Here is a 27,365-nt window from a genome sequence, read left to right as displayed (position 1 = left end):
CTAAGTCTTATCTTGTACACTTACCTTCTCCATGGCTTATTGAAACGGTAAAATAATGCAGATGCCGGAATAAAATGGAACATGCTAAATAAACTCTGTAGTGGTCAGGGTTTGGAAGTCAATACAATGGGTACCCAGAAGTTTGAAGTGAGTTTAATACTTCTAAACTTTTCAGGGTAACTACTGCTGTAGGACGGTTGGAACAGTCAGACATTTGTGATTTAAATGGCACTTTCAGCTGGTTCCCACTGCAGGGAAATTGTCCAAAAAAAGTTTGAACATCTGGGGCAATTGCTCTGTAATCTGTAGACCAAGTGGTCATGTGATGAAGGTTGTATTTAAAGGGGGACACATGACAGAAGCACTAGTGTTCTTTCTGGAGAGGGGGCAGAGATAAAGCATGTAAGAGCTGCTCAGAGTACTGAATAAACTATTGTTGCTATAAGTTTTTGGTTGCCAGACATTGAACCTATGGTAGGGAAATTGTTGGAGAAGATTCTTAGAGATAGGATATATGCGCATTTAAAATGGAATAATTTCATTAGCGATAGACAGCATGGTTTTGTAAGAGGGAGGTCATGCCTCACAAACTTGGTTGAGTTTTTTGAGGAGGTGACAAAAACGATTGACAAGGGAAGGGCCGTGGATGTCGCCTATATGGATTTTAGTAAAGCGTTTGACAAGGTCCCTCATGGCAGATGGGTGCAAAAGGTTAAATCTCATGGGATAAAAGGGGAGCTAGCTAGATGGGTGGAGAACTGGCTTGGCCATAGAAGACAGAGGGTAGCAGTGGAGGGTCTTTTTCCAGTTGGAGGTCTGTGACTAGTGGTGTTCCACAGGGCTTTGTGCTGGGATCTCTGCTGTTTGTGATCTCTATAAATGATTTGGAAAAAGATGTAGCTGATGTGATCAGACTTGCGGATAGTGCTGAACATTGTCAGAGAATACAGCAGGATATAGATAGGCTGGAAAATTGGGCGGAGAAATGGCAGATGGAATTTAATCCAGATAAATGCGAAGTGATGTATTTTGGTAGATCTAATATAGAGAGGAGCTATACAATAAATGGCAGAACCATCAGGAGTATAGACACACAGAGGGACCTGGGTGTGCAAGATCCCTAAAGGTGGCAGCACAGGTGGAGATGGTGGTGAAGAAGGCATATGGCATGCTTGCCTTTATTGGACAGGGCATAGCGTATAAAAGTTGGCATATGATGTTGCAGCTAGATAGAACATTGGTTAGGCTACATTTGGAATACTATGTCCAGTTCTGGTCGCCACACTACCAGAAGGACATGGAGGCTTTGGAGAGAGTACAGAAAAGGTTTACCAGGATGTTGCCTGGTATGGAGGCTCTTAGCTATGAGGAGAGATTGGGCAAACTGGGATTGGTCTACCTGGGAAGATGGAGGATGAGGGCTGAGCTAATAGATGTGTATAAAATTGTGAAGGGCATAGATAGGGTGAACAGTGGGAAGCTTTTTCCAGGTCAGAGGTGATGAACACAAGGGGTCACAAGTTTAATGTTAAGAGGGCAAGGTTCAACACAGATATCAGGAGGACGTATTTTACACAGAGGGTGGTGGGGGCCTGGAATGCACTGCCAAGCAAGGTGGTTGAGGCGGACATGCTGGGATTGATTAAGACTTATCTAGGTAGCCACATGAACAGACTGGGAATAGAGGGATACAAACGAATGGTCTATTTGGCCGCTTAAGCGGCACAGGCTTGGAGGGCCGAAGGGCCTGTTCCTGTGCTGTACTGTTCTTTGTTCTTTGTTCTATTACTTTTAGATGGTGTTAGGAGTTGAACTATGCCGCATCGACCTGCTCGTGCTTGAGAAAACATTGCAGACAATGGGCCAAAGTTGAAAAGGGGGTAGTGCTCCTAGTGTGGTGCCAGATTATCAGACAAATCAATAAAGGTATAAGCATATAACCTTCTAAATTTCATGTGCCCCAAGATGGTCAAGAGGTTTGAATCATTTGTCTTTCAAATGAAGGAGGAGAATAAAGACAACAAACAATCTTTAAAAAGTTTGAAAATATTTGTCTGGCAGTGAAGATCATAATATTCAACAAGCATCCATCTAACACTGCAAACCAAAGATCTGACAAATCGATACAATCACATATCGTAACCTTGAAAGTCTTATCAAAAAAATGTGCACTTGACACACTTACTGATAAGTTAGTCAAGGATTGAGTAGTCTGTAAGTTGCACAGTGATCTTGTCTGCAAACAGCTGCTGTGAGAGAAATATTTAACACTGCAAACAGACATTAGCATCTGCATACTAAATGAACTGTCTGAAAGAAGCAGTAAGGAGTTTAGGCTGAAAGAGATATTTTTGCGGACCAGGCCCCAGTTGCGGTAGCCATTGCCCTCAGAACAGAACAGCATATTTGGCATTTGCTAAATGCCACAATAAATATGGCAAGTAGAACCATTTTGCAAATTCTGCCTTCCTTTGCAACCAGCCTCACTGAAGCCATTCAGCCCTTCAAGGTTAATAGCATCAGCAAGGTGAACAAACTGGAGCTCAGCCAGAGCAACCAAACCATTGATCTTCCAATAACATTCCACTGTGCAAGTGTTGACAAGGTTACAGAAAAGGGTGAGATCTTCACCACTTGAACATGATTTGTAACAATGCAAAACTGAAGGTAAAGATTGTTGTGAAGTTGAGTAGAGTCATCGTAGATTGGTATTTGTAAAATTGTAAAATGCTTGGGAAAAAGCATTGCACGGTCCCTTTAAAAAGATGGTGCTTTTTCTGTGCTTAGAAAGTTAAAAAAATATAAGTATAGATACAGTGCCCAAAATGAAACTTGTGTTGGAAGGCTAAGCAGCAGGGTTACCAAGGCAACAGGCTTTCTGGCATTTGAATTATTTGAATTCAACCTATCAATGTGAATTAGGCACTCAGAAACTAAGGACCTATCAAATTTAAATCTGATAGTTTTGGCAACCTGGGACCAATCATATTGTGAGGGATATTGATATGTCATCACGGTATAAAAGGAAGGGGACAGTGCAACAGTGGAGGAGAGCAACTGCTACCCACCACAGTTCATAGCTTTTAGTTCAAAACATCATCTATATAGCAAAGGCGAAAGAAGAATCAACAGAGAAGGCCTGGAATATTCCAGAAGACACAAAACCTGGTTAAAATTTAGAGAGTGACCAAAAATCTATGTTTTTGTTACTAAGTGAGATTTGTATTTATCTGAAAGACATTCCATTAGAATCATGTTTTATTCAGTTTGTTAATAGTTAACTTGTTCTCTATTAGATAAATAAATTGTTACTTGTTGACTCTAGAGAGAGTATCAGGGAGTTATTTTGATTTAACCACTAAAAGTTGCCGAAAGGCAGATCGTATCACTTCACACTCACTGATACAGATTATGAGGCGAGGTTAGGTGTTTGAGTGGTTAGGTGTTAGTTCTCAGAGGGGGTATCCACCTTTGCTTCATAACAAGATCAAAGTGTTATGTATTTCCTAGCAAATGCTATGGGAACTAGACCCATAAGCAGCACTGGACCCCAATACCTAAGTGGATCTCATGGCCAATGGTGGACAAACCACCCACACTGAAGTTGTTGCCACTGCCCGTTGCATGCAGGGCGGTTTCTAGTTTCATTCAGCCAATTAAAATGTAACGTCACTGCTAGGTCTTTGGAACAGCATCACACTGGGTCTCATTCAACTTGTTCAGAAGTTCATGCTCTGCTATACCAGGCCCCAGAAATAGAAGAATAAAAGTGAGCTTTTCACATCTGAATTAGGAGGCAGCCAGAGTGGGATAGAAATTTGGTAATTTGGAGCAGTGTGGTAATTCATGCAGAGTGGGAGGAGGTGCTTTTTCTCTGTTTGTTTTCTTTCTTCTTGCTTTGTAACTGTTAATCTGCAGGAAGAGATCAGAGAGCATCCTGGGGAGGTAAATGATATAAAGATCTACCTCAGGTACCTGCAGCAATAAGTGAAGGTAAGAGCTTAATAAATTTTCTTAAATAATTTAATTGGTGATAGGGATATCGGTCAGTGGGGTTAAGTACTGCACTTGTAGGATGTGGGAGATCCGTGACACTTCCACTATCTCGGGTGATGACATCTGCAGAAAGTGCATCCAATTGCAGCTCCTTACAGACCGCTTGGATAGATTGGAGCAGCAGCTGGATGCACTTAGTAGCATGAAGGTGGCAGAAAGAACCACAGACAGGAGTCTTAGACATGTGATGACACCCAAGGTGCAGGCAGATAGATGGGTGACCGCTAGAAGGAAGTCAGTGCAGGAATCCCCTGTCTTCGACACCTGTCTATCAAATATACCATTTTGGATGCTATTGGTGGGATGGCTGATCTGAGGATAACAGCCGCAGCAGCCAGATCAGCGGCACCACGGCTGGCTCTGCTGTTAAGCAAGGAGGGACAAAGTGCACTACAGCAATCGTTATAGGGGACTCTATAGTTAGGGGTACAGAAAGGCGCTTCAGAAAGAGACTCCAGGATGATACGTTGCCTCCCTAGTGCCAGGGTCCAGGATATCTTTGAATGGACAGAAAGCATTCTGAAGGGAGAGGGCGATCAGCCAGAGATCGTGGTAAATACTAGCACTAACGACATAGGTAGTAAGACTGACGAGGTCCTGCAGCAGCAGTTTAGGGAGTTAGGTAGAAAATTAAAAAGGGTTGTAATCTCAGGATTGCTCCCTGTGCCACGTGCCAGTGGGGTAGAAATAGGAAGATAGTATAGCTCAACACGTAGCTAAGCAGTTGGTGTACCAGGGAGGTTTCAGATATCTGAACTATTGGGATCTCTTCCGTGGTAGGTGGGACCTGTACAAGAAGGATAGGTTGCATCTAAATTGGAGGGGCATAAATATTCTGGCTGGGAGATTTGCTAGTGTCACATGGGAGGACTTAAACTAGTTTTGCAGGGGGATGGAAACCTAAGCAAATGTGAATTAACTGAAGGGGAACTAGAGAATAGGACCAGTAAGACTCAGAGGAACAGCAGGCAGGGTGAGGTTGCTGATCAAAGAGAATCTGGTAGACTGAAGTGCATTTGTTTCAATGCGAGAAGTGTAACAGGTAAGGCAGATGAACTTAGAGCTTGGATTAGTACTTGGAGCTATGATGTTGTTGCCATTACAGAGACTTGGTTAAGAGAAGGCAGGATTGGGAGCTTAATGTTCCAGGATATAGATGTTTCAAGTGGGATAGAAGGGAATGTAAAAGGGATGAGGGAGTTGCACTATTGTTTAAGGAGAATATCACAGATGTACTGCAGGATAGGATGTATGCGCACTTGGAGCGTTGCGATCTGATTAAGGATACGCAGCATGGCTTTGTCAAGGGGAAGTCTTGCCTTACAAATCTGGTAGAATTCTTTGAGGAGGTGACAAAAACGGTTGACGAAGGACGAGCCGTTGATGTCGTCTATATGGATTTCAGTAAGGCGTTTGACAAAGTCCCTCATGGTAGGTTGGTACAGAAGATTAAAGCTCATGGGATATGTGGTCACGTATCTAGATGGGTAGAGAACTGGCTTGCAAAGAGGAGTCAGAGAGTAGTTGTGGAGGGGTCTTTTTCTAGCTGGAGGTCTGTCACTAGTGGTGTGCCACAGGGCTCGGTACTGGGACCTCTTCTCTTTGTAGTGTATATAAATGATTTGGAAGAGGGAGTAGGCGGTGTGAACAGCAAATTTGCTGATGACACCAAGATGGCTGGATTGGCGGGCAGTGAGGAGCAGTGTCTGGCAATACAGCGGGCTATTGATAGGCTGGTTGATTGGACAGTTACGTGGCAAATGGAGTTTAATCCAGATAAATGTGAGGTGATGCATTTTGGCCGGAATAATGTAGGGGGAAGTTATATGATAAAGGGTAAGCCTGTAAGGAGTATAGAGTCGCAGCGAGACCTGGGGGTGCAAGTGCACAAGTCTTTGAAGGTGGCAGTGCAAGTGGAGAGTGTGGTGAAGAAAGCCTATGGTATGTTAGCCTTTATAGGAAGGGGTATAGAATATAAGAGCTGGAGTCTAATGTTGCAGTTGTACATAACGTTGGTTAGGCCGCATTTGGAGTACTGCGTACAGTTCTGGTCGCCTTACTACCGGAAGGACGTGGAGACTCTGGAGACAGTGCAGAGGAGGTTCACCAGGATGTTGCCTGGTATGGAAGGACTGGGGTATGAGGAAAGATTGAAGAAATTGGGGCTCTTTTCCCTTGAAAGATGCCGACTGAGGGGGGATCTAATAGAGGTATATAAGATTATGAAGGGTATAGATAGAGTAAACAGAGGTAAGCTATTTCCTATAATAGAGTCATGTAGGACAAGGGGCCATGGACTTAAGGTGAGGGGGGAGAGGTACAACACAGATATTAGAGGGAGGTTTTTCACACAGAGGGTAGTGGGGGTATGGAATGCTCTGCCAAGTAAGGTGGTGGAAGCAAACACGCTAGAGTCCTTTAAGAGTAACTTAGACAGGCACATGACTGAGTTGGAAATGGGTGGATATAGAAGAACCTTTAATTAAGGGTCATTAGCATTGGGGTGTCCCTAGAAATGTAAATGGGTATAGAATGATAATAATGTTTTTCTCTTTTCATTCACAGGTTTTAAGTCGGTCCACCTCGTGTCCAATGAGGGGCATACACGCGATGGGTTGTACTGGGGCTGCTCTTGGTTGTTCGAGATTGGCCTAGTGCTTCATGTCATTAGTGTGTGCCTAAACTGGACCAGATACTGGGCAAGACGACAGCTCAGTGACTATCGCTGATTGCTGTGCAGACACATGGATTTGGGCCGGTGTCTGTGGGAGTTTGCGCATTCTCCCCGTGCTTGCGTGGGTTTTCTCCGGGTGCTCCGGTTTCCTCCCACACCCCAAAGATGTGCTGTTAGGCTGACTGGCAGGAATAAATTGTCCCTAAATCAGTTTTCCCTCAATCTGGATGGCCATAAAACATTAGATAGGGGTCATGGGTAGAGAGGTGGTGTTGAGATGGCAGCGTGGGCTCGTTGGGCCGAAGGGCCTGTTTCCCAGGCTGATTTTGTTCTTATATGCTTTCTTATAGGAGGACACCTCGGAGGGCTCATACAGTGAGGAAATATGGGTAGAGTTCAGGAATAGAAAGGATGTAGTTACAATGTTGGGCATTACTATAGGCCACCCAACAGCCAACAGGAAATAGAGGAACAGATAATGTAAACTGACTTTGGCAAGATGTAAAAGTACAGAGTTTTTGTGGTGGGTGATTTTAATTTCCTCTATATTGACTGGGATTCACTTAGTGCTAGGGCATGGATGGGGCAGAGTTTGTGAGGAGTACCCAGGAGGGCTTCATGAAAGAGTATGTAGATTATCCAAATGGGAAGGAGCCATACTGGACCTGGAATTGGGGAAATGAGACCAGCCAGGTCGTCGACGTTTCAGTAGGGGAGCAGTTTAGGAACAGTAACCACAATTCAGTAAGCTTTAAGGTACTGATGGATTAAGATAAATGTTGTCCTCAGGTGAGGATGCTAAATTGGGGGAAGGCTAATTACAACAATATTAGGCAGGTATTGAAGAGTATAGATTGGGGGCAGATGTTTGAAGGCAAATCAACATCTGGCATGTGGGAGGCTTTCAAGTGTAAGTTGATAGGAATTCAGGAACGGCACAACCCTGTAAGAATGAAGAATAAGTCTGGCAAGTTTCAGGGACCTTGGATAATGAGAGATATTGTGAACCTTGTTAAAAAGAAAAGGAAGCGTTTGTCAAGGCTAGGAGGCTGGGAACACATGAAGCAAGTGTGGAATACAAAGGAAGTAGAAAGAAACTTAAGCAAGGAGTAAGGAGGGCTAAAAGGGGTCACAAAAAGCCAGTAGCCAGTAGGATTAAGGAAAATTCCAAGGCTTTTTATACGTATATAAAGGGCAAGACAGTAGCCAGGGACAGGGTTGGCCCACTCAAGGGTAGGGGAGGGAATATACACATGGAGCCAGAGGAAATGGGCTAGGTATTAAATGAATACTTTGCATCAGTATTCACCAAAGAAAAGTGCTTGATGGATGATGCATCTGGGGAAGGGTGCGTAGATAGTTTGGGTCATGTTGAGATCAAAAAGGAGGATTGAAATACATTAAAGTAGACAAGTCCCAAGGGCCTGATGGGATATACCCCAGAATACTCAGAGAGGCAAGGAAGGAAACTGCTGGGGCCTTGAGAGAAATCTTTAGAACATAGAACATAGAACATTACAGTCCAGTACAGGGCTTTCGGCCCTCGATGTTGCGCCGACCAGTTGAACCAATCTAATGACCCTGTAACCTAAACTATTCCAATGTTATCCATATGCCTACCCACTGACCATTTGAACATCCTTAAAGTTGGCGAGCCCACAACTGCTGCAGGCAGGGCATTCCACGCCCTTACTACCCTCTGAGTAAAGAACCTACCTCTGACATCCATCCTATAATTACCACCCCTTAATTTAAAGCTATGTCCCCTCGTGTTAGCCATCACCATCTGAGGAAAAAGGCTCTCACTGTCCACCCTATCTAACCCTCTGATCATCCTGTATGCCTCAATTAGGTCACCTCATAACCTTCTCTCTAATGAAAATAACCTCAAGTCCCTCAGCCTTTCCTCATAAGATCTTCCCACCATACCAGGCAACATCCTGGTAAACCTCTTCTGCACCCTTTCCAATGCCTCCACATCTTTCTTATAATGCGGCGACCAGAACTGTACACAATACTCCAAGTGCGGCCGCACCAGAGTTTTGTACAGTTGCAACATGACCTCATGGCTCCGAAATTCAATCCCTCTACCAGTAAAAGCTAGCACACCGTACACCTTCTTAACAACCTTATCAACCTGGGTGCCAACTTTCAGGGAGCTATGCACATGTACACCGAGATCTCTCTGCTCATCAACACTACTAAGAGTCCTTCCATTAGCTTTATATTTTGTGTTCCTGTTACTCTTACCAAAGTGAATCACCTCACACTTTTCCATATTAAACTCCATTTGCCACCTCTCGGCCCAGCTCTGCAGCTTATCTATGTCCCTCTGCAAACTGTAACAGCCATCCTCACTGTCTACAACTCCTCCGACTTTGGTGTCGTCAGCAAATTTACTAACCCATCCTTCTACACCCTCATCTAGGTCATTTATAAAAATGACAAATAGCAGTGGCCCCAAAACAGATCCTTGAGGTACACCACTTGTAACTGAACTCCAGGTTGAATATTTCCCATCAGCTACCACCCTCTGTCTTCTATCAGCTGGCCAATGCCTGATCCAAACTGCTAAATCACCCTAAATTCCATGCATCTGCATTTTCTGCAGTACCCTACCATGGGGAACCTTATCAAACGCTTTACTAAAATCCATGTACACCACGTCAACTGCCTTACCCTTATCCACCTCTTTGGTCCCCTTTTCAAAAAACACGATAAGGTTTGTGAGGCATGACCTACCCTTCACAAAATCGTGTTGACTATTCCTAATCAATTTATTTCTCTCTAGATGATTATAAATCCTATCCCTTATAATTCTTTCCAAAACTTTGCCCACAACAGAAGTAAGGCTCACCGGTCTATAATTCCCAGGATGGTCTCTACTCCCCTTCTTGAACAAGGGGACCTCACTGACTACAGGGGCGGTCCCAGAGGATTGGAGAATAGCCAATGTTGTTCCTTTATTTAAGAAGGATAGCAAGGATAATCCAGATAATTACAGGCCAGTGAGCCTTACATCAAGTAGTCGAGAAATTATTGGAAAAGATTCTTTGAGACAGGATTTACTCCCACTTGGAAATAAGCGGATATACTGCGAGTGGCAACATGGTTTTGTGAAGGGGAGGTTGTGTCTCACTAACTTGATCGAATTTTTTGAGGAAGTGACGAAAATGATCGATGAGGACAGGGCAATGAATGTTGTCTACATAAACTTCAGTAAGGCCTTTGACAAGGTCCCTCATGACAGACTGGAACAGAAGATGAAGTTGCACAGGATCAGAAGTGAGCCGGCAAGATGAATAAAGAACTGGCTTGGTCATAGAAGATAGAGAGTAGCAGTGGAAGGGTGCTTTTCTGAACGGAGAGCTGAGACAAGTGGCAATCCTCAGGGATCAGTGCTTTGCTGTTTGTAATATATGTATAAATGATTTGGAGGAAATGTAACTGGTTTGATTAGTAAGTTTGCGGATGACACAAAGGTTAGTAGAATTGCAGATAGCGATGATGACCATCAGAGGACACAGCAGGATATAGATCCATTGGAGACTTGGGCGGACAGATGGCAGATGGAGTTTAATCTGGACAAATGTGAGGTAATGAATTTTGGAAGGTCTAATACGGATGGGAAATATACAGTGAATAGCAGAACCTTTAAATGTATTGACAGACAGAGGGATCTGGGTTAGGTCACTGAAAGTGGCAACACAGGTGAAGATAGTCAAGAAGGTATATGGCATGCTTGTTTTCATTGTTTGGCGCACTGAGTTTTAAAATTGGCTAGTCATGTTGCAGCTTTATAGAACTTTAGGCTGCACTTGGAATATAGTGTTCAATTCTGGTCACCACATGACCAGAAGGATGTGGAGGCTTTGGGGGGGGGGGTGCAGAAAAGATTTACAGGATGTTGCCTGCTATGGAGGGCATTAGTTATGAGGAGAGGTTGGAGAAACTTTATTTATTCTCACTGGAATGATGGAGGTCGAGGGGCGCCTGAAAGAATTTCTCAAGATTATGAGGGGCATGGACAAAGTGGATAATCAGAGTGAAAGAGTCAATTACTAGGGGACAGAGGTGTAAGGTGCAAGGGATATGTTTTAAAGGAGATATGAGGCAAGTTTTTTATACAGAGGATGGTGAGTGCCTGGAACTCGCTGCTGGGGGAGATAGTGGAAGCAGATACGATGGTGACTTTCAAGGGGCAACTTGACAAATACATGAATAAGATGGGAATAGAGGGATCCGGATGGATCTGGAACTCAGAGGTTTTAGTTCAGATGGGTAGCATGGTCAGTGTAGGTTTGGAGGGCTGAAGAGCTTGTTCCTGCGCTGTAATTTTCTTTGTTCTTCATTCTAAAAAGAATTGCAATTGATTCGATCTTTTTAGAATGAAGAACAAAGAAAATTACAGCGCAGGAACAGGCTCTTCGGCCCTCCAAACCTAAACTGACCATGCTATCCATCTGAACTAAAACCTCTGAGTTCCGGATCCATTCGGATCCCTTTATTCCCATCTTATTCATGTATTTGTCAAGTTGCCCCTTGAAAGTCACTATCGTATCTGCTTGGTAAGCTACCTGTAAAATAGCACGAGACTAGAAGATTTCATGCCACCAATAATTTCTGCTCTGAGAGGAATACCAGTTGCCATGAAGCAGAAAATAGTCAATGAGTTACATAGGATGACAACACTGAGTGTCATAACTCCCATAGCTGAGGCCACATAATGCATTTCAGCAATGGTGGTTGCAGTAAAGAGAGATAGCGTGGTCAGGATTTGCATTGGTGCAGTGCACTTAAAACAGGCATTGTTCAGACCTCATGACCCTATGAAAATGGTTGAACTGGTGATAACAGAAATGTCCATATTAAGATTTTCAGCATCCTGGATGCGGAATGTGGGATCTGGCATATCCCATTAGATGCAGAATCCTTAAAGCCTGCCACATTCATTCATTCACAGAGTCCCTACAGTGCATAAAGAGGCCATTTGACCCATTGAGTCTGCACCCATTGAACAAGAGTATCTTATACAGGCCCTCTCTGCCACCCTATCCCCATAATCCCACACATTTACCATGGCTAATCCATCCAACTTACACATCTTGGGACAATTTACCATGGCAAATCCATCTAACTTGCACATCTTCAGATTGTGAGAGGAAACTAGAGCACTGTGAGGAAACTCATGCAGACACGGGTAAAATGTGTAAACATCACATATGCATTCACCCAAGGCTGGATTTGAACCCGAGTCCTGGCACTGAGGCACTGTGCTACCATGCAGCGTTAGGAAGATGTCTCCTTATAGGCAGATACAATTTTCTTCATATGCCCAATGGCATCAACACTGGTAGAAAAGTTTCATGGAGCAACACTTTGCAGGCAAAGCCAGTGAAATCATTGTTGATGATATCCTGGTTTGGAGTTGTACTTTGCAAGAACATGATGCACATCTTCATCTTGTCCTCAATAGAATCAGGACCCTGCAGCTAAAGCTAAACTCTGCTAAATTCAGGATCAACCAGGTTTCTTATATGGGTCACTTACTCACAGCCAATGACATGAAGCCAGATCTAGAGAAGACAATGGTCTTACAACAGATGGCTGTCCCAGTGGATAATCATGCTTTACAGTGTTTCTTTGGCTTTCTATATTTATTCGTTGCTACAACGTGTTCCCTTACCCTCTTCATCAGCTCCTCCTCCTGGGTGTCAAATGGTGTTAGCAGGAGCAGCGCACAGCAGTCTTCAATAGATACAAACAGGCGCTCTCAGTCCCACTGGTGCAAAAGTACTTTGACGTTCAAGCACTCATACTCACATCAGCAAATGCCTCCCAGCATGGACTTGTTGCAGTCTGCATTCAGAATGGCACACCAATAGTCTTTGCTTCAAGTGCCCTCACTCACACTGAGACTCATTCTGCTTAGATCAAAAAAGAACTCGTAGCTCTAGTCTTCATCTGTCAGAAATATTATGGCTCCATATATTGTCACCCTGCAACTGTTAAAGTCAAATAAAACTATCCTAAATAGTCTAATGGCCTGTTGGAATGGGTGGTACACTCAGCTTTGCACCTTCAACTGAAATGTGCCCAGGATTTCACAGATTACAATGCTGCACTCTTCAGCCTGTGAAGCATAGCTAGTACAGCAACTATTCTCCAGGCACCAAAAGTTTCTCTTGCAGCTTAAACTCAAAACTAATGTGAGTGGTAACCTCATGGAATGCCGATTAAAAGGGAAAATGCACCTTGACTACTATGGCTACAAATCAGTTTCCTAATACCTGGTCAAACGGTCAAATCTACACCACACATGGCCACACCAAACTGGCAGTGAAACACAGCCATGCCCTACAGCCAAACAATTACGTGGTAGCCTCAGCCAGTGCTCACTATGTACAGAAACAGCTTCACCAACTACAGGTATTGGAACCAGCACAAAGAAATGCCATAGAACCCTAGAATAGAACCCTACAGCCCAGAACAGACCCTTTGGCCCATCGAGTCTGCACCGACCACAATCCCACCCAGGCCCTATCCCCATATCCCAACACATTTACCTGCTAATCCCTCTAACCTACACACCCCAGGGCACTAAGGGGCAATTTTTAGTATGGCCAATCAACCTAACCCACACATCTTTGGACTGTGGGAGGAAACTGGAGCACCCGGAAGAAACCCATGCAGACATGAGGAGAATGTGCAAACTCCACACAGACAGTGACCCGAGCCAGGAATCAAACCCAGGACCCTGGAGCTGTGAAGCAGCAGTGCTAACCACTGTGCTACCGTGCAGCCCAGTACTCCAGCTATCCAGTCTACAATACAGCCTGCTACACCAGTGGACATATAAGCTTCTCCAGAGGCCTACCAAGCTTGCATCCACGGGCTACACCACAGGAATACTCCAGGTCGTCCACACTTATGTCACCAGCATAAGAACATCAATCTGGCATAATCACATGCTCAGGACTTACGACCAAACCAAACACAAGTTTCCAGGTCTACATCACAAACCCAGCTATAACTGACTTTCACCTTCCTTCTTTTAAATAACAAAAGTGTGAAGGAGGGTGGTGCAGTAGTGGGAAGATTTGGTGGACCATGTACCAGCCACAACAGCTTAATCTATGTAAATAGTTAAGTATTGTTAGTCAGTTCAATCTTCATGTTATATAATGATATGCAGACAATTAATGTTCACGCACACTGTTACATCTCAGTTCTGTTGGTTGTCAAAACTTAAATGGGGAAGATGAAGACATAGAAACATAGAACATTACAGCACAGTACAGGCCCTTCAGCCCTCTATGTTGAGCTGAGCTATGTCCAATCCCAAGATCAAGCTATTCCACTCCCTATAATTCTGGAGTGCTCCATGTGCCTATCCAATAACCGCTTGAAAGTTCCTAAAGTGTCCGACTCCACTATCACAGCAGGCAGTGCATTCCACACCCCAACCATTCTCTGAGTAAAGAATCTACCTCGGACATCCCTCCTATATCTCCCACCATGAACCTTATAGTTATGCCCCCTAGTAACAGCTACACCCACCCAAGGAAATAGTTTCTGTACGTCCACTCTAGCAATCCCTCTCAACATCTTATTAACCTCTATTAAGTCACCTCTCATCCTCCTCCGCTCCAAAGAGAAAAGCCCCAGCTCCCTCAACCTTTCCTCATAAGACCTACCCTCCAAACCAGGCAGCATCCTGGTAAATCTCCTCTGCACTCTCTCAATGCTTCCATATCCTTCTTATAATGAGGTGACCAGAACTGAACACAATATACCAAATGTGGTCTCACCAACATCCGGTATAGTTGCAGCATAACCCCATGGCTCTTAAACTCAAACCCCTGTTAATAAACACTAACACACTATAAGCCTTCTTCATGGCTCTATCCACTTGAGTGGCAACCTTCAGAGATCTGTGGATATGAACCCCAAGATCTCTCTGTTCCTCCACATTCCTTAGAACCCTGCCGTTGACCCTGTAATCTGCATTCAAGTTTGTCCTAGCAAGATGAATCACCTCACACTTATCAGGGTTAAACTCCATCTGCCACATTTTGGCCCAGCTCTACATCCTATCAATGTCTCTTTGTCGCTTGCAAGAGCCTTCCACTTCATCCACTATTCCACTGCCTTTCAGCAGCCGTTAAACTATCCTTGATTAGCAATGCTACTCCTCTACTTCTTTTACCGCCTTTCCTACTCTTTCTGAAACATCTATACCCTGGAACTGCCAACAACCATTCTTGTCCCTGTTCTAACCATGTTTCCGTAATGGCCACAACATCATAGTCCCAAGTACAAATCCATGCTCCAAGTTCACCTACCTTATTCTTGATGCTCCTTGCATTGAAGTAGATTCACTTCAATTCACCATCCTGTCTGCCTGTACACTCCTGTGATCTTGATACCTTCCTCAGTACCTCGCAATCCTCAACACTGGCTTTTGGACTACATCTCATTTTCCCAACTCCCTGACAAATTAGTTTAAACCCCCCCAAAGAGCAGATGCAAATTTCCCTCCCAGGATATTAGTGCCCCTCTGGTTCAAACCATCCTGTTTGTATAGGTCCCACCTTCCCCAGAATGTGCTCCAATTATCCAAGTAAATGAAACCATCTCTCCATCCCTGCAGCCACATGTTAACCTGCACTCTCTCCCTGTTCCTCAACTCACTAGCATGTGGCATCAGCAACAAACCAGAGATGACAACATGCTTTGTCCTAGCTTTCAGCTTCCAGCCTAACTCCCTAAATTCCTGTTTTAAATCCCCATCCCTCTTTCTACTTACATTATTGGTACCAATGTGCACCACGACCTGTAACTGATCCTCCTCCCCCTTAAGGATCTTGAAAACACGGTCCGAGACATCACGGACTCTTGCACCTGGGAGGCAGCACACCATCTGTGAGTCTTTTTTGCTGCCGCAGAACCTCCTATCTGTCCCTCTAACCATCGTGTCCCCAATTACTATTGCTCTCTTGCTCTCTTCCCTTCCCTTCTGAGGCACAGGGACGGACTCAGTGCTCGAAGTCTAGTCACTCTGGCTTACCACTGGTAGGTCATCCCCCTCAACAGAATCCAACACAGAATACTTGTTGCTGAGGGGAACAACCACAGGGGATCCCCGCACTGGCTGCTTTCTCCCAGCCCCTCTCACTGTCATCCATCTATTTTCATTTTTTGGAGTCTCCAAAGACAGAGTGAACACATGATGATGTGGTTACTTAAAGGGTCATGTGACAGAAATTCTCCCCAGAGTAGAAGCAGATAAAAGCTGCTCAGAATACTGAATAAACTTTAGTTGTGTTAAGTCCTTGGTGACCAGCCATTAGAGACAGCACTTCAGCACAATCCATACCTGGGAACATCTGACATGACATGGTCTGATCCCAACACCTGAACGCCAGAGCACCACCCATCCCTTCCCCCCACCCACCAAGGTCTGACCACACCTTCCTAAATCCTATCTTATACACTTACTTTCTCCATGGCTTTTAAAAGTGGTAAAATTGCGTGGAAGCGGAAAATCTGTAATAAAACAGAAAATGTTGAAAAGGTTTTTTATTCAGTTCGTTAATGGGATATAACCTCCATTGGCTCTACCCACATTTATTGTATATCTCTCATTGCCCTTGAATCGAGTGGCTTGCCAGGCCATTTCAGAGGAAATTTGCAATGGATCTGGAGTCATATGTGGGCCATACCAGGTAAGAATGGCAGATTTTACTGGTCCTCTCAGCAGCACAACCCATACTGTGGATTTCACAGCAGTGTGTGATGGCTTCAATGTGAATTTCCATTGACAGCAGCGGGACCAAAAAATCCTGCTGGCTGCAAATGGTGTGCTGTCTCCCACTGCCAAGAAAATTGCTGAGGGGAGGGCAGAGAAGCTTGCACACTGCGTTTAAATCAACCTGGTTTCTTTATAAATTATTACCTTTTAAAAAATAGACAAATGGCTGGACTGACAAAATGGCCCCTGCTAAAATAAAAACAAATTACTGCCAATGCTGGAATCTGAAACCAAAAGAGAAAAGAGCTGACATTTTGTCAAAGCCACCACTTCAACACAATCCACTGTGTCCTTTAACAAAGGGTCATCTGGACTCAAAACATCAGCCCTTTTTTCTCCTTACAGATGCTGCCAGATCTGCTGAGGCTTCCCAGCATTTTCTCTTATGGCCCCTGCTGACCACATGAAGGTAGTTTTGGAAGTTTCTGAGCAGTTTAAACATAGACAAAACTCTGAAATGTAACACTCCTTGAGCCAACATTTCTTAAAAATAGGCAAAGTAGGGAAAATGGTGAGGAAGCTACCAGTTCCAGAAGAGTTACTTATCTGTATGCCTGTGGTAGGTTTTGCTCTTCGGGTGCACATTTTGGGGGACCTGTTGTGATTCATGTCTGCATGGGAGGCAGGGTGGGGGAATATCAGGCATAAAGATAATTATTTTTAAATATGTTTAAATGGAGATCTTGACTGTGAACATTGGGATTTCCATTATGTCATTGGTGGAGCGTGGGGCAATTGGAATGGGAAATCCCACCGGGCGTAATCCACATTTTGGAACTCCTACAGGACTTCCCGTTCCTGCTGCCAATCCTGCCCTCCGAAAACAGAAGTGCAAAATCCCCTCCCTTGTATTCTATAAATATCCCAGCCCAGTCAATACAATGAATTAACAGAAAAAGCATTTGCACCAGCCAGTTATGGACAAAGGCAGAGTTACTTCTGACACTTCTTCTCCAACATTATAAGTCCTTGGTCACCAGTCATTGGAACCCAGCACTTCTACGTAAGCCATACCTGGGAACACCTGACATGGCATAATCTGACCTCAAAACTCCAAAATCCCAGGCCCAACTCCACCTCTCTAACTATTATTTTATACACTTACCTTCTGTACGGCTTGCCAAAGAGGTAAAATAGTGCGAAAGCGGAAAATCTGAAATAAAACAAAAAATGTTGAAAAAGCTTTGCAAGATTTTTATTCATTTAATTTAAGGGATGTGATATTCATTGGCTGCACCCACATTTATTGCCCATCCCTCACTGCCATTGAATTGAGTGCCTTATCAGGCCATTTCAGAGAACATTTGCAATGGAACAAGAGTCATATGTCAGCCAGACCAAGTAAGGATGGCAGATTTCCTTCCCCAAAGGACATGAATGAACGAGATGAATATTTACAACAATTGACAATGATCATCATAAAACTTTTAATTCCAGATTTTTATTGAACTCTAATTATTCCGCAGGTGGAGGTCCACCTCGTTGTCAAACGAGGGGCATGCACACGGTGGGTCGTGCGTGGGCTACTCTTGGAGGTTCCAGGAGTGGCCTAGTACTTCGTGTCGGTGTGTGTGCTTGATCCTGGACCGGTAGAAGGGCGCCGCAACAGCTCGGTGACTAGCACTGCTAGCTGTGCAGATACATGGATTTGGGCCTGTGTCTGTGGGAGTTTGTGCATTCTCCCTGCGGATGCGTGGGTTTCCTCCGGGCGCTCCGGTTTCCTCCCACACCCCAAAGATGTGCTCTTAGGCTGATTGGTTTTACCAAATTGACACTATTCTCCCCTGAATCTGGCTAAGTCAGGGGTTCTATTCGTAGACACGCAGGGTAGAATAGGTGTAGGGTGATGCAGCGGCGCGGGCTTGTTGGGCCGAAGGGCCTGTTTCCCGTGCTGGGTTGTTCTTTGTTCTTTGTTCACCATCTGCTATGGTGGGATTTGAAGCCAAGTCCCCAGAGCACTACTCTGGGTCTTTGGATTACTATTCCAGTGACCATACCACCTCAATCCATCTAGCAGCATCTGTGAATAAAGAAACAGAGTTACCATTTCGATTCCATATGGCTCTTCTTCTGAGCCTCCAGGATCTTTAAACTTAGCTAGTTTATGGCAGCTACTGCCATGAAAAAAAGGATTTGTCCTCCTTTCATCCGAAGCTGCAGCCCTAGAAGGAAGACCATGGGAATGCAGTGTGCTATACAGATCTCACCCAGCCTGAGTCAGAAGATTGGGCAAGATAGACATGGCTGGATTTCAAAGTAGGGAAATATGAATAGAGTGGCAATCCAAGTCAATTGTCACTTCACCGGAAGATATAGATCTTTAAGATTCTTAGCTAGCAGGCACAGGATGAGTGATTGATTAGTGGATATTTAAAATTCATCCTTTAGGAAGCACAGAGAATCAGACCTGCAGGAGACACCTCAAAGAGAGGGCGGTGTGGGGCCATTGCTTACCTTTACCACACCTGATCTACTTGGGAACTAGCTGAGTTTCAAAAAAAATCAGCTAGTACTGGAAATCAGTGCAAAGCTGATTACAATGTGGAAATCTCAATTTCCATCTCATTGGTGAGACCGGGACAGTATCATCTGGGCTCACTAATGTCTTCCCTTGCTGGGAGAGGCTCCCACCAGCAGAGATCAAAGCTGATTCCCATCAATGGGGACCAGGTGCGATCACCTCGCTGGTGGGGACAGAGGCCATTGAGGTTTCCCCAAGAGGTTGTGGGCAGGGGGGTGCCCCTAGGGCAGTGCCAGCCTGGCAGTGCTAGCCTGGCATCCTGGCACTGCCCACTGGATATTCTGCATTGCCCACCAGGCATCGAGCAATGCCAAGGTTGCAGGATCTGAGGGTCTAAGGGTGGCGGGGCCTATTGGAGGGGACAGGGCTGATTGGTAATGGAACGGGACCACTGTCAGTCTGTATTATCGAGTGGTGGGGAGGGAGGAAGGGAGAAATCAGAGCTGACCTTGGGAAGGGGGTACTGGGGCTATCCATGCTGGGGAGTGGGGGGTGAGGGGGGAGTTGGGCTGGCCATGGTGTTTGAGGCTGGCCATGGGGTGATGAGGACTGACCCATGGAAGGGGGGGGTGGGGTCAGAGAATCTGGCGATTATGGGGGGTGGTTCACAGTGGTCAGTGATCAGGGTGGGAGTGGCAGAGGAAGGAATTGTGGGGTTGGAGATGGAGGGCCCAGTGATTTTAAATATCTCTATTAAGTCTCTTCCTTTCCAGATTGAAGATGCCTCAAACCAAGTCAATTTCTCCTTGCAGTTACTGTCTCTTGATTCTGGCAACATCCTTGTATAGGACCTATCAAATGTGACGGTGGGAAAGTTTGTAAAGAACCGGTACAAATAGCAGAGGTGCTCGATGAATACTTTGCTTCAGTATTCACAATGGAAGAGGATGTTGGTGGTTGTAGTGCAGGCTTGCGGTGGACTGAAAAGCTTGAATACATTGACATTAAGAAAGAGGATGTGCTGAAACTTTTGAAAAGCATCAAGTTAGCTAGGACCGGATGGAATGTACCCGAGGTTACTAGGTGAGGGAAGAGAACGCAGAGCCTCCGGTGATGATCTTTGTGTCATCGATGGAGACGGGAGAGGTTCCAGAGGATTGGAGGATTGGGGACGTGGTTCCTCAGTTCAAGAAAGGGAGTAGAGATAGCCCAGGAAATTATCAACCGATGAGTCTAACCTCAATGGTTGGTAAGTTGATGGAGAAGATCCTGAGAGACAGGATTTATGAACATTTGGAGAAGTATAGTGTGATCAAAAATAGTCAGCACGGCTTTGTCAAAGGCAGATCATGCCTTATGAGCCCGGTTGGATTTTTGGAAGATGTGACTAAACACATTGACGAAGGAAGAGTGGTAGATGTGGTTTATATGGACTTCAGCAAGGCATTCGATAAGGTCCCCCATGTAAGGGTTATTGAGAAAGTGAGGGGGCATGGGATCCAAGGGGACATTGCTTTGTGGATCCAGAACTGGCTTGCCCACAGAAGGCAAAGAGTGGTTGTAGATGAGTCTTTTTCTGCATGGAGGTCAGTCACCAGTGGAATGCCCCAGGGATCTGTTCTGGGACCCTTGCTGTTTGTGATTTTTATAAATGACCTGGATGATGAAGTGAAGGGATGGTTTGTTAAGTTTGCTGATGACATGAAGGCTGGAGGTGTTGTGGATAGTTTGGAGGGATGTCAGAAGTCGCAACGAGACTGGGCGGAGAAGTGGCAGATGGACTTCAACCCGGATAAGGGTGTGGTGGTTCATTTTGGCAGGTCAAATGGGATGAAGGAATATAATATTAAGGGTAAGACTCTTAGTAGTGTGGAAGATCAGAAGGATCTTGGGGTCCGGGTTCATAGGACTCTGAAATCAGCTTCGAAAGTGGAAGATGTGGTTAGGAAGGCGTATGGTGTACTGGCCTTCATCGATCGAGGAATTGAGTTGAGGAGTCGGGAGATAATGCTGCAGCTGTATAAGACCTTGGTCAAACCCCACTTGGAGTACTGTGCTCAGTTCTGGTTGCCTCATTACAGGAAGGATGTGGAAGCCATTGAAAGGGCTCAGCGGAGATTTACAAGAATGTTGCCTGGATTCGGTGGCATGCCTTATGAGGATAGGTTGAGGGAGCTCAGTCTTTTCTCCTTAGAGAGACAAAAGATGAGAGGTGACCTGATAGAGATGTATAAGATGTTGAGATGTATTGATCGAGTGGATTCTCAGAGGCTTTTTCCCAGGGCTGAAATGGCTGCCACAAGATGACACAGGTTTAGGGTGCTGGGGAGTAGGTACAGAGGAGATGTCAGGGTAATTTTTTCACTCAGAGCGTGGTGGGTGCATGGAATCGGCTGCCAGTGGTGGTGGTGGAGGTGGATTTCATAGGGTCTTTTAAGAGACTTCTGGATGAATACATGGGACTTAGTAAGAAAGAGGGTTATAGGTAAGCCTAGTAGGTAGAGATGTTTGGCGCAACTTGTGGGCCGAAGGGCCTGCTCGTGCTGTAGTTTTTCTATGTTCTACATTCTATATTGTTTCTGCACGTATTTCCATCCACTACGTGTTAAAAGCATACCTAATTATTTTTTCCATGTATTGTTCAGCTCAAATGTCAGGATGTGCTGATCTCCCTACTGTCAGTGGTCCGCTCAACATGTTGCTTCCGGGAATAGGACCCACCACCCCTTGCCAGCACAATTCCCTGGGCGGACTGAGGGCCTGAAATTCATCCCACTAAGTACATACAAAGAAAAGGCAAGAAAATCTCCCATTTTCCCACCCATTGGGCACTCAGTTTTTTTATGGGAAAATTACCCCCATGATGTGTTGTGGGCAGCAGATGATTGAGGTAGCACTGGTTGCTGGAGACAGGCTAGAATTGTCAGCCCCCAGGATCATGAGGACAAGGAGTGTTGAGAGTGATTCAGGGTCCTGGCATGATGACCTTACTGAAAGTCTCTCTCTTCTCCTATTCCTCCCAACTTACCAAGTTGAATGGGTATGGAGCCCTTGGAGCTGACAATTATTTTGATCACTGCTCTGGAGCTGGACAGACAATGCCAACTTCAACAAGTTCAACCTGCACCAATATACAGGAGGCCACTAGTTGGGCTCAAAAACCGGTTGTCCATCGGGCTGAGGGAGGGGTGGGAGTGTCGAAGGCACCAGAGAAGAAGACCTCAGGTTTACAGGACATGCATTTCCACCAACTGCTGCTGAAGACTTTGTTCGAACAAAGAGACAATGCAGCATTTCTGCCACGTCTTCATGTAACTGGCACTATATGGAGGAAGGGAGCACACACTCCCAGTGGCCATGAAGCTCACGACAGCCCTAAACCTCTACATAACTGGGTCATTCCAGAGCTTCACTGACGATTTGTGTGGCATCTCTGAATCATCAGCACACACATTCGAGAGGTGACAGATGCTCTGTATGTCCAGGCTTCCGTGTATATCCATTTTGACTTTGACCGGGCCCGTCAAGATGTCCAGGCTGCAGGATTTGCTGCCATTGTCAGGATGCCTCAGGGCCACGGGTCATTAATGGAATATATGTCACCTTGAGAGCATTGTGGTATCAGTGAATATCCTTCATCGACGGTAATTTGTTGCATTTCCTGAATGGCCAACTCACTAATTACTACTGGCTTACCATCATGTATGTCTTGCAAGTTTTCCAGGGAGTGTGCATGACAGCTTCATACTGGGGCAATTACAGATCCCCACGGTCTTTGTGGATCACCCCAGGTTGCCGGATAGCTCGTGTGGGACAAGGGCTACCTGCTGAGGTCATGGCTGATGAGGCCAATGTGGAGAACGAGATGGAATCCTGTTATAATGAGGCTCACAGTGCCACTCAGACAGTAATTGAATAGTGCATAGCACTGCTGAAGATGCTTTACCACTGCTGCGGCCATCTCAGTGATGCTCTACAGTATAACTCCTAGAGGGTGACCTGCATTGCTGTTGACTGCTGTGCCATCCACAACCTGGCACAGCAGTGGGGTGACATGCTGGAGGAGGAGGAAGAGACTGCTGCTCCTCTGATGAGGAAGAAGACTAGGAGGGATTGGAGGAAGAACTCAAGAAGGATCCTGAGGAAGAATAGGTGCTGGCCAGGGTATGTCACACTAGGTGGACATGGGAGGCCCTCAAGGTCTCCAGATTCATGGATTAGGAGGCAGCTCTGGAAAAGATTTTGAGTCAGTGGCTGAAGATCGTGATCTGAGACGCACCATCAATTCTGGTACGAATTGCACCATTGGTGCAGAACTAACCTCACTGATGTTTGTGCCCAAAATGACAATTTGTCATTTTTTGGGAAAATTCTGCCTAATAGGTATGGGTCAACCAATACCTCAATTTTAAAATTTCCATCCTTGTCTTCAAACCTCTCCATGGACTCATCCCTTCCTATCTCTATAATCTCAGTCAGCCTCAGAATTTTCCAAGTTATCTGTACTTATCTAATTCCAGCCTCTTGGGGTTTCTTGATTTTAATAGCTTCACCATGGTGGTCCTACATTCAGTTGCTCCCCTTAGCAATAAAATCCCCTCAATAAATTGTTTTCTTCCTTTGAGATGCTCCTTTAAACCTACCTCTTTGATGGAAATTATTGGTCATCTGACCTAATATTGCCATATGTGGTTTAGAGTCAACTTTTGCATTAAAACGTTGATGTGAATTTCCTTGAGATCTTTCATTACATGACAAATGCTTTATAAATAGTATTACTTGTTATGTTCACTTTGTTTCATCAGAAAACTGCAGATTGCTTAATATTGGTAAGTTTCAGGCTGTAGCTGTAATTTTAAATGCTAAAATTAGAAAATGAAGATATTCTGATTTCCACATAGTTTCCTTTGGAATATACATGGCAAATTATTAGCATCATTTGAATAAATTGCCTGTACATAAGTTGGGGACACCAGAGATTAAGTTTCCACAACTTCAGCAGGAAACAGAACAGTCTGGAAACATGCCATAAACAGTGGGAGATGAGGAGTATTCCTACTGAAGTTTAGAGTTACTATCAATAAACACAATAGGTAGACAGATAGATGTTCATTTTGATGGTCCTTTGTTTGGGAACTTCATTCAAAAAAGTGTTGCTGAACCAATTCTTACATTCAGCAAAGTGAAATATATGTTTCTTAGGACCACGAATCAAAACATTGTAATGGTATTTTTATGGACCTGTTGGGAAAGTGAAACTTATGCTAATAAGCTAATGTTATATTTGCTTTTGTAGCTTAAGTTTTAATGGGACAGTGTTGTAATCAAGCAATAAGATTGCACCACTTCACGATGCTAAACCTGCAAGTTGTTGTTGAACTTTTAAAATTTATTGAAAATAGATTAGAAACATTATGTTACAGTCTCTATCCTTTCAAGTTAATTTGCACCTGGTTTAAACACTATTCAAATCTTCCAGCTCAATCTGTATCAGAATTTATTCACAAGCCTTTACCCCAAACTGCAGGGAACTAGCTGCCAGGAGATATTTTAGCAGTCTAATAGCCTCCAATTTTCTCTCCCTCAGGGAAAATACCTCCCTAACATATCTCCAGATGAGATCGGGGACTTAACTATGAAAGAAATAGTGAAATCCAACCAATGTTTTACAGCTCTGCAGCCCCACACATCAACTCAGTACATATTGTGTTATCAGGGCTAATAATATTGCAATTAACCTATCAAATTAGTATATTTTACAGCATTAGTTAAGGGATTAAGCTGCAGGTCTCTTCATTTTTGAAGTTGAGAAAATGTTTTACATGAGTTAAACTTGTTTACCCCGCACTGTCCTGACATCTTTCATTATCACATGTTCAACATGAGCTTTATGGAGCTGCATTTGAGGCAGTTTTGCAGTGGAACGAATATGCTGTTAAGCATGTTATAGGCAGTTTGAACTGTTTCAATTTCAGCAATCTGTGCTACTTTTATTTAAATATTTCTTGCAACTCGGGAAATGTTTTCCATCCTAGCAGTGAGAATAGTATCCAGAGGCACTCAAGGCCTCCCAATGGACCCTTAACTTGACACAGAGGCCATAATAGCTGAGCTCAGGCTGGTCTGAAAACTAATCCAGGGTTTCCATCATGTCAGTTATTGCCTTCATTTCATTACACACAGAGTTGGCCCCTAATGGATTCAGCTACACACTGTCTGCTATATAAAAAAGAAAAAGAAAAAAAGCAATTTATTCACATTTTCACTGGAGCTGACTCTGGTCATGAAATTTCTCTGAAAATGCAAATCACTTAGTGCCATACTATTGAGTCCAGTGGTTAATGCTCTCAGTGGCAGGTTTTTTCCCAGGGCTAATGTTTTTATACCCAATGATTGAATGAATCGATCACTATATCATATTATCTCCATCACTCCATTTCTTTTTCTGAAGAAGTACAACCCATGGTACTAAAACAACCAGCTTTAGTCTCTAGACAATTGATTATCTACAATAATTTGCTCCTTCCATTGAATATAACAGAAAATGAATTATTTTTTCAATTATTCAGAATGAAAACATATGTAGAGGAAATCAATGGAACCATTGCTGATATCACATCACAATTAGAGAAAGATTTGGGAAGTCCTGTAGAAAGGAAGTAAAATTATGGAGGTTAACACTTGTGTTCTGTGAAAGCTTGTAGGATTTTTACATCTATACTTAAGAATAAAACTCTAAACAGTAAAAACTACAGCTAGGAAATGAAACTGGATGTTTTAGTGCTTTCGATTATAGTTATTTATAATAAGTAATGCAAAAGCCTATCTGTACTAGTGTAGAACTGATTGCATCTGATGAGATTACAGGCACTTGAAAATTTTGTGCAATATCAAACATTCAGATATTGATACAATTTTCAGAGATCGTTGATTCAATTACACCTGCATCATTGTTTAATTTGCATTTTAAATCTCAGCAGAGACAATAAAATCTACTGTAACATTTACTTAATAGCGGCAATTATTTTTCAGATGAATTATTTTATGATTTCCCTGTTGTGATTTTGTATATAGCAGAAATAGTTCCAATACAGTCAGCATTCAATAGTAACACTTCATGCACTGGTGCTTTGTAAAATTCACAATAGAAATATATCTTGCCCCTATAATTACATGAAAAATATCTGATTATTTGTAGACTGCATTTCAGACAACTTTGTCTCTGAGACAATGGTTCTACTAAGCATCTAATAAGTTGCCTTGTGTGATTTCAATTTAAACAATTTGAACTGCTTTTATCTAAATACTCCTTACAATTTGACTTCCATGCTGACAGTGAGAATAGTAATCCAGACATTACACACACATACATGTATACATATAGAAACACCTCATCCTGAATGACTGCTTTTAAGAAGTGAATGCAGGTAAATCTTGTCACTGTCAGTAGGGTCACCTAGATGAGGCAAAGAAAACTGACTAGGAGCAGCAATGAGTAGCAGTAGTTCTACAATAGCACTGGGAACATTACCAGCAAAAGAAAAACAAGTACATCTGTGCAGTTGTTTAAAGTTGCAATTTGCAATTTTCATTTTTGGCCCAATGGCTGGGGATGTTCTATATAGACCAAAAAGCAAAACAATATGTGTAGAACCCCCCACAATGGTCAGAAAAAATGTTGACAGTACCGAAAGCATTGATTATTTTCACTGTTTCGCATTGCTGCCATGGGGCACTTAGGGAAAACCTAGCATGCTCTATACAGTAACAGTTTGGTATGCTTCTGTGCAACACCTTGGGTTGTTTTTCTGTGCTAACAGTAATAAATGGAATTAGGCTTGTAAGATATTTCACCATGTTAAGTTCAATAACATCAGAAAATGACCATGATAACCAGTGGCTTTTCATGCAAACTCAATTTGTCCTTTAATCCCCTGTAAGGAAGGAAACCTGCGTAACCTTGACATCAGTGAGGTGATGCATTTTGGCTGGAATAATGTAGGGGGGAGTTATATGGTAAAGGGTAAGCCCATAAGGAGTACAGAATCGCAGCAAGACCTGGGGGTGCAAGTGCACAAGTCTTTGAAGATGGCAATGCAAGTGGAGAGTGTGGTGAAGAAAGCCTATGGTATGTTAGCCTTTATAGGAAGGGGTATAGAATATAAGAGCTGGAGTCTAATGTTGCAGTTGTACAGAACGTTGGTTAGGCCGCATTTAGAGTACTGCGTCCAGCTCTGGTCGCCTTACTACCGGAAGGACGTGGAGACTCTGGAGAGAGTGCAGAGGAGGTTTACCAGGATGTCGTCTGGTATGGAAGGACTGGGGTATGAGGAAAGATTGAAGAAATTGGGGCTCTTTTC

At 43.9% G+C, this 27,365-nt stretch overlaps 1 protein-coding gene across 1 annotated transcript in view; it reads right to left on the bottom strand.

The window, feature by feature from the left end:
• Positions 1 to 27,365, bottom strand: part of ttc29 (tetratricopeptide repeat domain 29) — a 570,038-nt gene that overhangs the window by 62,962 nt on the left and 479,711 nt on the right. The window contains exons 11-12 of the mRNA XM_080193148.1: positions 17,650 to 17,697; positions 16,232 to 16,279 (exon numbers count right to left, since the gene is read on the bottom strand). Of these exons, the coding sequence (XP_080049274.1) occupies positions 16,232 to 16,279; positions 17,650 to 17,697 (96 nt within the window). The remainder of the gene's footprint in view (positions 1 to 16,231; positions 16,280 to 17,649; positions 17,698 to 27,365) is intronic.

This window comes from Carcharhinus amblyrhynchos, chromosome 1 (genome assembly GCF_965287045.1).
Source record: "Carcharhinus amblyrhynchos chromosome 1, sCarAmb.v2.hapA, whole genome shotgun sequence".
NCBI classification, from domain to species: Eukaryota; Metazoa; Chordata; class Chondrichthyes; order Carcharhiniformes; family Carcharhinidae; genus Carcharhinus; species Carcharhinus amblyrhynchos.
This window is presented reverse-complemented; position numbering and strand designations above follow the sequence as displayed.